The sequence below is a fragment of the Archocentrus centrarchus genome, chromosome 20, assembly GCF_007364275.1.
Source record: "Archocentrus centrarchus isolate MPI-CPG fArcCen1 chromosome 20, fArcCen1, whole genome shotgun sequence".
Taxonomy (NCBI): domain Eukaryota; kingdom Metazoa; phylum Chordata; class Actinopteri; order Cichliformes; family Cichlidae; genus Archocentrus; species Archocentrus centrarchus.
Genome location: NC_044365.1, coordinates 32,630,260 through 32,646,329, shown reverse-complemented (window position 1 = coordinate 32,646,329; position 16,070 = coordinate 32,630,260). Strand labels below are relative to the sequence as shown.

The following is a 16,070-nucleotide window of genomic DNA, read 5'->3' as shown; positions in this document are numbered from 1 at the left end:
AACTAACTAAAACTAGCATAAAACCAAAATAAAAACTAATAAAAACGAGCAAACCACTCTGAAAACTAATTAAAACTAACTGAATTAGAGAAAAAAAAGTAAAAACTAACTAAAACTAAACTATAATGTAAAATCCAAAACTATTATAACCCTGTTTGGAACACAGAAAAATTAGACAATTTTTACCTCGCCTGGATTTTTCCTGTTAGTTTTTATCTAATTACACACTGAGTGTAGAAGGTATGGATTGGAAAATATAATGAAGCTGTAGAATGAAGTCTTTTTACCGTGGATTTCAAATTTTATCAAGATAGCACAAAAACCTACTGTTTTGTAAAGGTTTTTGTGTGTTGATCTCAGGTGTGGTCTTGCTTGTGCCATTTGGAGATGGCCAAGTGCCACATGTGAGCAGCCTTTGTTATACAGACTTCAAATGGCTGTAACTCCTCAATGCTTCAACATACAGTCATCAGTGAGGCTCTAATCATAGATACTACCCTGAGGAATCCTCTGCTCTACACAAAGTTACTGAGAGTACAAATTAATTACAATTATAGACATATAAATCAGAGGTTGCCCTAATTTGTAAAAGAAGGAAAATTTTAGGCCTTCATTCACAACCCCCCCCCCCCCCCCCCCCCCCCCCCCAAGTCTATTTCAGTGATTCCTTCACACACCCAAAATAAATAAATTATATATTGATCAAAAGTTACAGTAAATGTAAACACTACATATACACATAAAATAAAAAACCACAATCCTCCCAATAGTCCTTCTCTGATACACAACTTACAACCCCCCCACCCCCACAAACAAAACGTACACAAAGCCCCCCACAAAGCATCAAGCTTTCTGTAAAACTTCAGACACTTAACTGGTCAAAAAAAGCTCTGAGCCTTTGTCCTCCTCATCCTCATTACATCTAAACGGCATATAATACGACGACGAGCTGAGAATAAAACGTAACACGTACCGTGGTTCGCCGTTGGAGTACAGCTGTTCGTTCGCGAGATTCCGTAAAACCGGTCGAATCAGCGAGTAAATCCTCTAATAAACAATAATCCACTCTCGTGAGTAATTTCGTCACTTCGTTGAATAAATATAGTCTGTTTTTGATGCATTCCGACAATCCGTTGGCGAGAAAAAGCTTTGTAAACACTGTTTACGCACGACTGCACACAGACTCTCACTTCCTGCTCAGTTTCACACACGGAGGACGCACTGATTACGCAGGCAGTTTATGGTTTCATATGAAAGCCCACCCCATAGCGCCATATACCCACGTGTCAGGAATTTTATTGGCTATACATCTGTGGTTTCGGATTTTGGATCAGAGTCAACCAATCAGAACGATTGGACAAGATTTGGGGGCAGGTCCAGAAAAGTCACATGACACTGTCTGGTTATTATTGGCTCTGGAGAACCCATTTCATAACATGATTGGACAAATGAGGTGTCAATCCAATTCTGAGGGTCTAGTCTGTCATATAAAAGCATCGTAAGGGCAAACGGCAGCGTTACTGTGACGCTATGAGGCTTCAAAGTCGGAAATCGCTACAGAGGGCCCGAGGGCGGGCCCTTGCCAGTTAACAGGTTAATGCCAGGCGATTGCAGCTGAAGCACCAGTTCCCTGCCCTTACTAGTCAGGAACAGCTGGGTAACAGCGCCAAGTCAGTTTTTTTCACCATAACTCCGCAACCATTTGTCCTAGCGGAAAAATTCAAATGGTTCCTGAATGCTCAGAAATTGCAATTCACAACCATATAGGGGTATTATGGTATTTCTTGCCGGAAGTCCACGAACTGCACTTTTGAAGTACACTGTGTTGCATTCGACACATTCTGAGGTATAAGTTTAACAACACCTACATGTGGTGTTTGACAAAAACAAACTCTTTGAAGGAGTCAAAGCTCAAATCCAGCTACATGCTGATGCTGATGTTGATATTGAAGCTGGTTCTGTTTTGGAGCTAGCTTGCTTAGATGCTGTCTAATTAGACTTGCAGGGTGTTTGTGGCTTCTGCACCTTGTGGTTGCATGCTGGTGTTTTATAGTTCATGCGGATGGGACTTTTTTGGTTGTGCTCTGTTTTTTGGCTGCAAACATATTTGTTCCCGTTTTTTCACTTTCTTCATTCCCTCAAGTCCATTCCCATAATTTCAGCAGTCTCCCTCCAGGAATTTGATGACATTTATGAGTCCTTATGTTGATTATTATTCCTGATTGTTATTGTCTGACTGATAATGTAGCCGGCGAAAAGTAGCCGGAAACACACAAGGACTGAAGAGGTTAATCACAACATTGCGGGCTACGTGGACCCAAAAAGTAGTCACGTTTCTCCAGAGTTGCACATCAGGTTACATCGTAGGATCAGAGCGGTTTCTGTAGCTGCCTTGTGTGCACTTCTCAGGTGGACTTTGATGTGGATGGTTTTTTCCTGACTGAGAAGTGTTCCGCACATGTTTTCATCATCCACAACAAGACACTCACTTCTATCTGTGTTATCGTACTCAAAGAAACTCCATATGGGACTCTGCTGATTTCTCAGCAGGCCGCTGCCATTATTTTTCGGACCAGCGTGGTGAGCGTATGCAAGTGCACGTACAGTTGCCTGATGGCACTCCCAGCTTAAACTTGTAGAGCAGAAAAAATTATTTCATATCACAAGGCACAAGGCAGTTAAATAAAATGACAAAAACGAAGGTCATTTTATCTATAATTTCAGTTAGTTTTAGTTAGTTGTTTTTTTCCTTTTAATTATAGTTTTTATTTATTTCAGTTAACGAAAATGTTTTTTCAATTTCAGTTTTCGTTAACTATAATAATCCTTTTTTTGTTTTGGTCTTAACATTCTAATTTTCTGAGATACTGAATTTGGGGTTTTCATTAGTTGTCAGTTACAATCATCAAAATTAAAAGAAATAAACATTTGAAATATATTAGCCTGTGCGTAATGAATGAATATACAAGTTTCACTTTTTGAATGGAATTACTGAAATCAACTTTTTCATGATATTCTAATTTTATGATCAGCACCTGTATTTCTTTAAACAGTATCTTTTGTTAAGTTTTTATTACACAATTGTCACTTTTGCACCTTGAATCTTGCACCTGACAAAGTATGAAAATATTAAAACTAAGACTAAAACTAACAGAAACTAAACTTAAACTAAGCATTAAACCAAAAATAAAAACAAGAAAAAACACTTCGAAAACGAACTAAAACTAAACCATAATGTAAAATCTAAAACTCTTATAACCCTGGTGCACATCATGGACAAGGAGAAACGTTGGTCTGAGGAGTCAAACCGGAATGACTGTCTCTGACCCGAGGATGAGGCCTAAGGGTACATCTTTTGTCATCTAACAGTGCTGTGATTGCTGCCATTCCCCAGCTCTGGGAATAGTACCCATGGCCACTGATCAATGGTCATGACAATTTGCATATTAGCAATCATGAAGCTGATCTCATGGCTTGTAGTTTTAGTAATTCTGTAACTGCTGTTTATAGGGCTGGGGAAACCTGAAGAAGTCACTGAAACTTCAGATGAACAGAATCAACTTTCTCAGGTAACAGTGAAAGAGTTTATTTCGATCATGGGATCGTTTGTGTTTGGATTATGAACTCTGAGTCCTGCTGCAGTTCTTGCCAGCATGAGTATGTTCATGACGGTTACGTTTGTCTGACCGTGAGAAGCTTTTCTCACAGTGTCTGCACTTGTATGGTTTCTCTCCTGTGTGGACTCGTTCATGTACTTTGAGTTGATCTGCGGTGGTGAAGGACAACCCACACTGGTCACAGAGGTGCTCTTTAACACCACTGTGGATGAGTTCATGGCGTTTTAATTTATCTGGTGTGGGAAAGCCTTTCCCACATTCTTTACAGTAGTTCAGTTTGTGTCCAGTGTGTCTACGTTGATGCATTATTAAGTTTGTTTGCCAGTTGAAAGTTTTCCCACAAAGGTCACAGCGAAACGGTTTCCCACCACCACAGTGATAACAGGGTTGAGAATTGGATCCATCTGTGTCACTCTGCTTCTAAACAAAGACACAAAGACAGTGCAAGTCAGGTAACTCCATTATTTTTATAATATAATAATAAAATCCTGTGAAAATGGTCCCTGAAGGGCTGGAATGAACCTAAGTGTAAAATGTCTAAAGAATAAAATTGAAAGCCCTTTAGAAAACCTGCTGAACTGTTGCTCATGACCACTTAAAAGGATTATAAGAAAATCTGGCTCCTTACAACCAGAATACAAAGAAATAAGAGGGAACTCAAGGCTTTTGCATAGTACTGTAAATTGTTGGCACTACAAAAAATGTAGCCAACTCTAATCAAAAAACTTATAACTGAAATTAAAATTTGATGAATCACCACATGCTGCCTTTACATACAGCAGAAATGCTAACACAACTTAATGAGCAGAGTTGTTCCAGACTAAAATTAAAAATACATACCTCACAGTAACTGCATTTGTAGAGTCTCTTTCTGCTATGGATCTGTTGGTGGACTTTAACCGAACTGGGAGCTTTAAAAGTCTTATCACACAGGTCACATTTGTAAGGTCTCTCCTCAGTGTGGGTAAATCTGTGGATTTGTAATTGTTTGTATCTTACGAACAGTTTGCCACATTGCTCACAGCAGTACACGTCCTGGCCGGTGTGGATGCGTAGGTGTTTATTTCGATTCTCTAAATGGCTGAAAGTTTTCCCACAGATCTCACAGCTGTACGCCTTATGTCCAGAGTGGGTAACTTGATGTTTCCTTAAGCTGCTACTTTGAGTAAAGGCTCTGCCACACTGATCACAGCTGTATGGTTTAACTCCGCTGTGGATGAGCTTGTGCTTTTCCAAACCTTCTTTCCGGGTAAAACCTGTCCCACATTCATCACAACTGAATGCTCTAACTCCACTGTGGATGACCTGGTGTGCTTTTAAGTTTCCAGGCTGGGTAAAAGACTTCCCACACAAGTCACATCTGAACGGTCTCTCTCCGGTGTGGATGACTTCATGTCTTTCTAGGAAATACTTCCGAGTAAAAGCCTTCCCACACTTGTCACAGTTGTATTTTCTTTCTCCCTTCCTCCTGTGAGGTTTGTCAGCCTCCCGAGAGTGCTGACTTCTCGCTCCATGTTGGTCCTGCAGTGACAAAGATACAAACAGAGGCAGTAAGTAAAATGCAGTCGTGGAACACACTGAACCTTCAAACTCACTCCATTAATACTAGTTTTAAACCTCAGATTGAAGCATGACAGTCAAAACAGAGTGTAGGGGCCCATTTACACAAGAACAGCGTGAAAACTATACTTTTTGAAAACGGGCTCCAGAGTGGAGCATTTTCAAAACGCTCTGGTCTTCGTTTCCATCTAAACGAACAAAAACGCTTATTGAAAATGGGGACACTCAAACATGCACACTATGGTGGCAGCTCCTATATCCACACCACCAAGTTGTGGCCTGGCAATGGGAACTGCAGTGTTTCCAGCTTTTTTCATTTCCATGTAAACTGAGATAGTTTCTGAAACGTTTCCATGTGAATGCGCTTCTCTTCAAAAGGAAAGTGGCAAATCGACACGGTTTGTGTGAATTTGGCGATCTTAGGTGAGATTATTCTCGAATTATCACATTCATAGGATTTTCGGAAAACTTGACCCTTCCCTTCAGATCAAGGTCGCCAAGATTTGAACTCGTGTGAGATTTTTATTGGATGCATCTGTGGTGTGAATTTGAACATCATAGGTGACATCGTTGTTGAGTTATGGCCAATATTAAAGTTCTTGTGGAGCAGACGCCACCAGCACCGAGGCTGACAATAGCGTAAACACAAGAACTAATACCCCCCAAATATATTTAGAAGAACTAATAAAGTAAGTAAATTTTATTTATATAGCGCTTTACAAGAACAGAGTTCACAAAGTGCTTTACAGCAGTGGTCCCCAACCTTTTTTGAGCCGCGGACCGGTTTAGTGTTAGAAAATATTTCCACGGACCGGCTTTTAAGGTGTGGCGAATAAATACGTCAAAATAAATGATACGACCATAACCAAGTGTGATATTTTCTACGTATAATAATAAAAAACGGGAATCCACTTTGTATTCGTATGCAACTCTATCAGCAGCGTTCTCGTAACATCCCGCCTCAACATGAATAACAGGCTCTCTGCCCACAGCGCTCCCTGGTCAGCTGTTAGAGCCATGGTAAAACATGCCTTCAAAATAAGATACACCGCAAAAACAAATACAGTAGAAATCACCTCAGTCGGATTCAAATGGCCCAGTTTGGGGTCTAATATCGAATTTCGCTGCAATGGCTTCTGCTTCATCTATGAATTTGCTTCTGCAAATTTTATAATCTGAAATTTTACTCGTAAGTGCAAGTTTGTAGCTTACACTTGCCACGATTGTCCCCGGTGAAATGAACTGATATAAACACTAAAACAATTTCCAGGCGTTGTTAGTGTGTGTGTAGTTGTGCATGAACGAGCCGATGCATGGAAGTGGGCGGACAGGAGCTGAGGAGGGTTTTAGCGCTAAACTCATCCAGTTTATGCGATCACATTTAACTGGAAATTTATTACAATGGGACCAGATTTTTCATCCGAGGTAGGTGAATATCCGACGGATTTATGTGATGATTTTATTGGAATTAATGTTAGGAAAAATCAGGACCTGCAGATGCCATCCAACTAGAGCGAAAACCCGATTTGTGCGACTTCGACTTAGGTGATTTTTACTGTATAAAGCGCATGAAAAATACAACTCACCATAACACTGAATCAGTGTAAGCCCCCTGAGCTTGTTTCTCTGATACTCATTTTTGCTGGCTTCTGGTTTGACTGGGTTCGGCCGATTTCACATGGAGCGTGGCTGCAGAGCCGCGGTGTCAAGCGCTGGAGAGTCAGTTTGATGGCTGGGTCTACCTCACTGCTATCCCCGGTGTTGATAAATAAAAATGGTAAATGGACTAGTTCTTACATAGCGCTTTTCTACTCTTGTTGAGCACTCAAAAATTTAAAGAAGCGTTATGTAGGTCAACCAACCGATTTCGTTAGACAGGCCTGAAGCTTCTGGGTTTAATTTTAGCGGTGACGTATCATGTGAGCAGAAACGTCTTGACACGTCAAGAGGAAGTCATGGAGGGAAGTAACGGAGCGAATCCGCCCATTTTTCAAAATAAGATATAGTTTAGGCGCAGATAATAAGTAAAACGGAAATAATTTAAGTTATTTATTCTTTATGTGCGGCCCGGTACCAAATGTCCCATGGCCCGGTACCGGTCCACGGCCCGGGGGTTGGGGACCTCTGCTTTACAGTACAGAACAAAATTTAACATTAAAAATGGTATAAATAGTTAAAATTAAATAAAGGGCTAGCCTGCACATGTGGGTAATAAATGTACTTTTCCATTGCAGTTATGTTAGTGTGGTAACATATGTTAATCAAATTGAAAGTCATATTTACTGACTTTATTAGGTCAGCCTGTTTCATGTTAAAATTCATATGAGTCCCAACATCCTGATAGTACTACCAGGGGCTACCAGAGTGTATTTATAAGTTGTTGATCTTGTAAGTAATGCACACAAATGCAGGACAGAACATGTGATGTGACAATGTAAAGATAGGAAAAAAATTAGCGTTTTTGTTAATTGCACAGTCAATTTCTGCTTTAGATGGCAACTAGAGCAGAGCACAAACATCACTTGGTGTTGGCTCTCACTGCAGTATTGTATCACTTCCTGTTCCCGGGCACAGTGGTGTTTTGATGTCTTTTAGCTGTATAATCTGTGTAGCTCGATTGATCTAGATAATTACATATTTCAGTGTAATCTTAAAGTGCTTTATCCAAAGTACACTCTCTGCTGAATCACCTGTATTCACGTTATTCACTTAATCTGTTTTTAGGAATGTGCTAGCTTAGCACAGCTAGTAACATAGCTCTTAGCCTACTCACTAGCAGCATTCCTTCTGCCCCTGTCCTTCCTGCACTTTCCTGCTCTGGGTGTCACATGTTTGGTTACTCCTCGGCCTCCTTTAGCAGTAACGGTAATTGTAATAAATGTAGTCTGCTTGTAGCTTTGGAGGCTAGGCTTAGTGAATTGGAGAGTCAGCTAGCCAGGCCCCTGTAGCGGGTGCGGACCAAATTAGCTTAGCCACCATTAGCTCCCCCCAGCAGATCTCAAGCAGCAGGGAAAGCAGGCTGGCTGGGTGGCTGTGAGGAGGAAGCGTAGTCCTAAACAGAAGCCCCAGGTACACCACCAACCTGTTCACGTCTCTAACCATTTTTCCTCACTTGGCGACACACCCGTCGAGGAGCAAACTCTGGTTATATACTCTGCAATGATGGCATAGTTACCTTGGAAAAGTAATCTGATTACTACCTTAAAAAGTAACTTAGTTACTTAATTTTAGAAGTAACAGTTAGATTACAAGTTACTTTATTAGTTACATTCAACAGCTGCCGGTGTTGTGCCAAAAAGTGATCTTCTGCCATAAAGTCATTCTGATGTTTCAGTGTGCTTTTATGTGTAATGTCTTTGCTTATATTGGTAAATATCTACTATATTTATCAATATAATCTTATATTGGTAAATGAATTAGGAAGGGCTTATATATAAAATGAAGAAATACCTTGTTTTGCAAGAATCTTTGGACCTCTGTGTTATTGTACCTACATTATAATCAATCCAGAGCTTTTTGGCCACTTCAAGTATCTTTATAGTACTGTGATGTTATGTTTGTTGTGATTTCTGCAGCCTTCTGAGCCAGATTTATCTTTAAAAAGACATTTTTAATGTCAAATAATATATAAAATTCGCCAAAAACTCAGTGTAGCTTCTACCTTGTGATGGAAATGCTGTTTCTCACTCAAAATGACCATGAGAAATATGTCCGACCCGTGTTTCACAGATTAAATGTCAACAAGTCATTTACAGCCATTTACATATAGATCATCATTTTCTGGCAAATACCGAAAACTTTTTAGCACAACACCTGCAGCGTGCGCATATGCACACACACCCACACACACCCACCCCACTGCCTCAAAATGACAACCACGAAACAAGGTCAAGTCAACCATGTTTAAGGGCAGCATTTCCTCTACTACATACTGTCCAACCAACTTCTTCAGCTCTTTCCCAATTACTGGTTTGGTACCGAAGTCCAGCTTTTGTTGTTTGGGTGCTGGGGGGCCTCCTGCTTTAGCCGCAGCTCTGCTTCGCCCCACCTGGTGGGATTCACTCTGTAAGTGTGACTGTGCTGTGCTGCGACTTCAAATGTTTCTTCAAATCTGACGTAGTGTTTTTGAAGCTAGATAGCCCTTTGTTGCGAGCACAGAGTGCACAACTAACCTTGAGCTTGTCATATTTAGCTGACACAAACTCAGAAAACACACATCCCTCTCCTCCCTCCACTGTTTATGTGGAGGCACAATTGTCGCATCGGCCGGAAGTCCCTCCCTGAGATGCAAGAAGAAAGCAAAAATATATCTTTGTACTGAGGAAAATGACAAAAAATAGTAACACACAGTGACTTGGATAAGTAACTTTAATCTGATTACTGGACTGCAAATAGTAACGCGTAACTCGTTACCAAGAAAAAGTAGTCAGATTAGATCAGTGCTTCTTAAATAGTGGGGCGCGCCCCCTTGAGGGGGCACGTCTGACCCCGGGGAACATGCTTTTTTTGCTGTGCTAGAATAAAGTGTAATTGCACATCCACAACAGGTGGCAGTGGCGCTCTCATTGTCAGAGTGTGCGCAGTAAGTAATAGCTCTATGTACATGTTTTTTTTTTTTTTTTTTTGCCTACTCACAGAATAGAGCAGGCTCCACAGTCCCGGGGGGGCATAACAGAAAATAATTGAGAAGCACTGGATTAGAGTAACGCGTTACTGACTGTTTATATTATCTCAAACATCAAACCAATCAAATTGCTGCATTTAGCAACAAGTGAGGTTATAGCACAAATTGCGCAGCGATACACTGACTTCATTTTTCATAGTGCATTTTATGAGGAGGATTTATTTGCAAAATAAATTTAAATGCAAAAAATGCATTAATCTGCTCTGTCAGAGTTTTCTGACTACTTTTTACTTTTACACAAATATTTTTACATTTTCAAACAGACTCGTTACTTTAGGTTTAACACATCTGAGAGAAGTTTGCATTTCTGGTCACTGTCAAACATCAAATGATGGTTGACTGTGGAACAGTAACACATACGAGACAATCCTACAGGAGTATCCTCCATCCCCAGGACTTATCACATACAAAAAGATTAAAGAAGCAAAACCATATAATTTCTGTATCATTTATAGCGCTATAATCAGGGGTTAAACGGGGCCAGACTGAGTGCAGAATGTCTGTACTTATGCCACCTCTGTGTATGTATATATACCACATAGCAGCTGGAATGGCATAGTTGTAACATTACTGGCTTTGGAGCAGGAGGTTGGGTGTTCAAATCCCGACCAGGGCACATTTCCAGCAATGGTCTCCAGGCTAAGTAAGCCTACCTCGGAAAATGAGCGAGAGATACATGATTGAAAAGAACAGAGGATGTGCAACACAAATGCTACGGCAAGGGGGAGCCAGGACGGCAGGTCAGTTTAGGCCCAAATTCGGGCCCTAATAAAAGGCTAATTCTCACCTGTTTTGTTGTACTCATTGTTTCCTCTGCTGTTCCGTCAGACTGCCTGCTGCTGGGACACAAAAATTAAGATGATAATATTCAGAATAATAAACAATAATAATATGAAAAATATGTGTTCAGAAGTTTTTCTATCTTAAATAGAAAAGAACAGAGGATGTGCAACACAAATGCTACGGCAAGGGGGAGCCAGGGGCCAGACTGAGTGCAAAACGGATAGCTCAGCAACTAACCTGTTCCATCATCAGCGAGTATGAGGAATATGAAAAGTTTCGGGAAACCGCCGTTCTATCTTAAATAGAAAAACTTCGGCGGGTTTTTCAAAAGCAATTGCTTGACAGAATGGAAAAAAAAATCAAAAAAGAGGCTGTCCAGAGGGGTTCTCCCTACATTATAGCAAAATAAAATCACAGAAACTACAGACCCTCATCTGATCAGAAACCTGCTTTTTTTTTTTTTTTTTTTTTTTTTTTTTGCAAGACCGCTTCACCGTATTATCCGAGGCTCCAAACAGGTGAGCTTCGAGAACATCGCTTGGCTATGACCAGTGATTGTAACATACCTACTTTAACTTAAAGGAGATTAACATCAATCCTTTCATTATTTTCCTCCTTATTCCGCTAGCCGTGGTTTGTCTTGGACGGCGGTTTCCCGAAACTTTTCATATTCCTCATACTCGCTGATGATGGAACAGGTTAGTTGCCGAGCTATCCGTTTTCTTACAAAGTTCGCAAACCACCTCCTCGCCTAGTAATTACGATGGTAGACTGCGAGGCTGCCGATGTCTGAATTTCTTCCCCTGGCGCAGTGTGTTCACTCATTTCCAGCTTTACATGTGTTGTTCAGGGAGCTATGCTAGCGCACAGTACAGGCGCACGCGCAGCAGCTTATACTAAAGCATAAAGTAGTGAACGCGTGGAGCCGAGGCGTTTGTTGTTGTTTTTTTCCTAATTAGCATATTCAATAATGTCAGCTCGCACATCGTTAACATGGCAATTATGATATTATCGTAGATGATATATATCGCACACCCCTAATTCAGAGGTTTAAGGCAACATTAAACAACACTCGTGTGATATTAAAATCTATTCTTCATGATGTGGAGAATGATGATGATGACCCACTCCTGTCGTCTTTCCAAACAGCGTATGCTGCTGTGTCGTTAACCTGGCTGCCTGCTGATGATGCGGATACCAGTTTGTAGCACAGGTCTGCCTTGTGGCCAACAGGAGACCAAGAAGAAACACTGAAGAAGAGGCAGATGTGTGAAGGAGTCTTTTGTTGGAAACAGCTACATTTTTCAATACCAGAATCCTCACCCATCTCTCTGCATGCTAGCAAAGTTCAGGCTGATATCAGTGTGGCCTCAGACCAGCAGGACAGACATGCATCCACTCCCATTTTGTCTTCATCTAACTCCACTGCAGCACTGCCACTGCCTGCTTGACTGCAGTGGACCTGTCAACTTTAAACTAACGAGCATCTCAGCCCAAACTCAAATACTGCCCCATCTCAGCTGTGGCCATGAGGCTGGGAGCACCTACTCACATTGGTATGAGTCGTACACTTTTTTTCTTCTTTTTTTTTTAGATACAGCAGAAGATGCAGTATTTTATAAAGAGTGGCAGCAAAGAGAAATTCCACTGTTCATATGGAAACATGAAAACAGAAGAGCTCATATGACAACTGTGGGAAAATGTAACAACTACAAAGGCTGATGAGTGAGCCTCCATCATCAGCTTCCTAAGCCGACAGCATGAGAAAGTGATACTTGACACGGTGCTCACACTTGTGAAAAAAAAATGTCAGAAAATTTATATTTAGTTTTTTTTTTATTTTTAGTGTTTTTTTGGCTTTCATTTATTTAAATTATTAGTGTTTTATTTTTTTCTATGTGATAAAACAGTTGCAGCTGTAACAACAGAAATTTCCCTGTGGGATCAATAAAGTATTTATGATTCTGAAAATGTTGGTAACTTCAATGATTCTTTAAACTCTGAGATACAAAAGTGACTCGATGTTCTTGAGGATGAGGCAGAAATGCTCAGGGACAGCATCCACTCACCAGATCAAAGTATTTCTTAATGATCAATGAAATATGGGACAGACTTGATTACTAAAATAATGGATTGGTCCATGTGTAAAATGGATCTGTGAAGGAAGGAGCACCCAGCCTTCTGGATACTGAGGAAGCGCCCGCTGAGGCACGTTGTGGCACCTTTGGGTCTGATTCGGCCTCAATGGTGCATCTGTTATGGCTGCACATACGGTGGGAGCTCTGGCTATTGTGTGCACTGTCACTTATACTGAATCCACCATTCATTCTGAATGATTTAATCCCTGAACTGCTGTCAGCAGCAGATGGAGGCCAGCTCCAGAATACTGTAGCAGGTTTGCTGTGCGCATGCGTGGAGTCATTTTGCACCTCGTCATGGGAAAATGTAAGTTTTCACAACTCTGACTCGATGACCCGGCATTCAAAGACGGGTTTAACGCTCTGGAGTGCACGGATGCACTGGCGCGTCAAAATGACATCGCCAATTTGAGATGACGTAACATCGGGAAATCAGGTATCCTCCGAGCCCAAACAGAAGAGATACCGCTACCAAATAGCCGAATATGTAGACGTCTTCCACGTCCTCAACCTCCAGAGCTGAGAGGCACACAGGTCTCCACGAGTTCCAAGAATCGACGACATATCCGACTGGGTCTGTTCCACTCGGACACGCAGGCTCCCCTTTCCCCGATCTAATAGTGGAGAAAACTCGATCAATGGTGTTTAGGGCCCAGTTTGCCAGATCCATGTTGCTCTTAATCTTATTCGATCAGTGTGTAAGAGACGCTCTAACAGCAAGCAGCAAGCAGGAGAGATGGTGGAGGGCAGGGAGAGAGGAGAGATAGAATGCGACCGTCCCCATCAGAGAGCAGGAGGGAAATATAACTTTATTATTTACTATATTTTTACACAAGTTTTGAAAATTTACAACTTATATTTGCATTTTAATTGTAAAAATAATTCATTAAGCATGTTTGTGATTTTTACAGTAAAAAAATCCTACTTTTTTCTACTCTAATTTTATGTTTTTATGTGATTATAAGTGCAATGTGTTAATACAGTATGTGAAAATGAAAGAATAACTATACAGTCACACACATGAGGTCGTGCTGAAAAAAATGATACCAAACAAGGCAAGGTAAACAGTTTCTAAGGTCAACTATAACACTAAAAACAAAAGTAGTCAAAAATGGCCAAATATACCCCGGACCCCAGAGGGTTAAGCCGGTCATGGGGAATGATAGAGAGGTGTTTTGTAAAGTGTGCAGAAAAAATATTAATTTGACCTGGAACGGTGTGATGGCGATCAAATCACACCAAGCATCCACCGTTCACCAGCAGCGGGTTCGTGCGCGCAGGGAGCAGATCCATATGTAGTATTTTGGTGCTACACAAAGCACTGCAACTGCAACCTCAAGGTCAGCTATGAGCACAAGTATCGCTGTCACACCTCAGCAGCAAACCAGTATTCCAAGATTCTGATGGAAAATAAATCATCGGCTTGTGAAACTTGAATTTCATTGCATTTTGTTTATATTCTTAAAAAAACAAATTTCCTGAGTCTTCTTGAAATGTGTTTGGAATATTAATGTGTATGAGCTCTTAGTCAAGACAAAGTCACAGTTACTCCTTCAAGTCAGTGGGATAAAGTTTTCTTCAGTGAGAGATGGGCGATCATCTTCATGGCTCAGTGCTGTGAATCCACCGCCACCCCAAAAAGACTGCTGCTCGATTTCGTGCTGGTAGTAAAAATATTTTAGAGGTAGTAAAAATAAGTAGTAAAAGGTAGTAAACTGAACTCTAGGATTCCTGTATAAACCCCGAGGAGAGCTCTTCTACACCAACCTGCCAGAGGCAGAGCTTTCAGCCTTCAGCACGCAGACAGGAAGACGGCAGAGGGAGAAACATTTGGAAGTCTTATTGATGTGATGGGTGTGCACAGCGAGCACTGATCCTCCTAAAAGCACTAATCTGAGCGTGTTTCCCCCTGCATTAAGAATAAAACTGCCTGCAGGAGCCTCAGACTCCTTTATCTGTCAGGGTTTGATTAGACTAAACCGGCATGGTTTTCACAAGTGGAAAAAATCATTTGTTGTGAGAATTATTCCTAAATAGGTGACGTGTAATTAACGGGCGTGGTTATTTTTTGCACTGATATTTAGGCTTTGACAGTTTCTGGCTGACAGAGTGGATGAAGTCAGTTCAGCTAAATCAGGCTTCACAGTTCACAGCAAAAACAACGACAACACACCCGGCAGTGTTTTCCAGCACACGGCCCCTGCTGGTAAACAGGAGGGGAAGCATTAAAACTTCTGTCATTAAGGGCCCCGATTATTCTGGCTGATCCAGGATCGGAATAACGGCGCCGCGGCTGCTGCTGGGAGGTTTGGAACAGGCAGGAAACCAGCTGCTACAAAGAGTTTCTGCTCCAACTTCTCCCAGCATGCTGAGCTAATGATTAGCTGCTGTTTGTCTCCAAACACTCTCCTCTCAGCGTGTTCACAATAAACTGAACAGACACCGAGGAGAGCAGCAGGAGACCTCATTCAGGAGCTCAGCTACAGATTAACTCAAATTAAAGTTAGCGCCGTGCTTACCTTAAGATGAGCCCGGACCGCAGACAGAGACAAATAAAGATGCAGCTCTTCCTCTTCCTCCGCGTCCTCTTCCTCTTTGCTGGCGGCTGGCAAACCACGAATAGGCGATTACCGCCACCAGCTGGTGTGGAGGAGCTGAAACGCTTCATGACATGAGCTATAACTGAACTTTGACCTCCGTAAGTTTTTTTTTCCCTTTTTCTTTCAGCGCAACAAAACCTACTCTGTGCTTTCATCCTTCATCCTCCTCTGTTATCAGCACCTTGTTGTTTAATCCAGTGTGTCTTCGTGTGAGTCTCCTCCTCTCATCTCTCCTGTTTGCCTTTGAATCCTGTAAAAATCATCCTCTCCTTTCATTCCCCTCCTTTATTCCTCTCCTTTCCCTCCTTTCTTCCTCTCCTCTCTTTCCCTCCTTTCATCCTCTCCTTTCTTGTCCTCCTTTCTCCCTCCCTTTTATTGTTCTCCTTTGTTCCTCTCTTCATCCCCTTTATTTCATTTCTTCCCCTCCCTTTTCTTCCTCCCTTTCTTCCTCTCCTCTCTTCATCCCCTTTCTTACCTAAAGAAATTGGGAAAAATTCAAAATGCTTGGACTAAAAACTGTGAAATATTCATCAAATTAAACAGAACACCCGAGGAAGCTAAAGTGCTGTCATCAGGAATATTGAGGACCTGGCAAAGTATTAATGAACATCATGGACAGGACTATAATCAAGAAAACACAAGCCGTGTGGACCTTAAGGAACTGAACAAATACACTACATACATTAAG

The 16,070-nt window shown here is 41.3% G+C and overlaps 1 protein-coding gene across 1 annotated transcript; it reads right to left on the bottom strand.

Moving 5' to 3' along the window:
- Positions 1–3,157: 3,157 nt before the first annotated feature.
- On the bottom strand, positions 3,158–15,378 carry LOC115799588 (zinc finger protein 239-like). Its single transcript, XM_030756816.1, has 4 exons — positions 15,302–15,378; positions 10,649–10,697; positions 4,458–5,138; positions 3,158–4,037 (listed from the first exon to the last, which is right to left on the bottom strand). Exons 2-4 carry the CDS (start codon positions 10,664–10,666, stop codon positions 3,618–3,620), a joined length of 1,119 nt encoding a protein of 372 aa, XP_030612676.1. The 5' UTR covers positions 10,667–10,697; positions 15,302–15,378; the 3' UTR covers positions 3,158–3,617.
- Between the last annotated feature and the right edge of the window lie 692 nt (positions 15,379–16,070).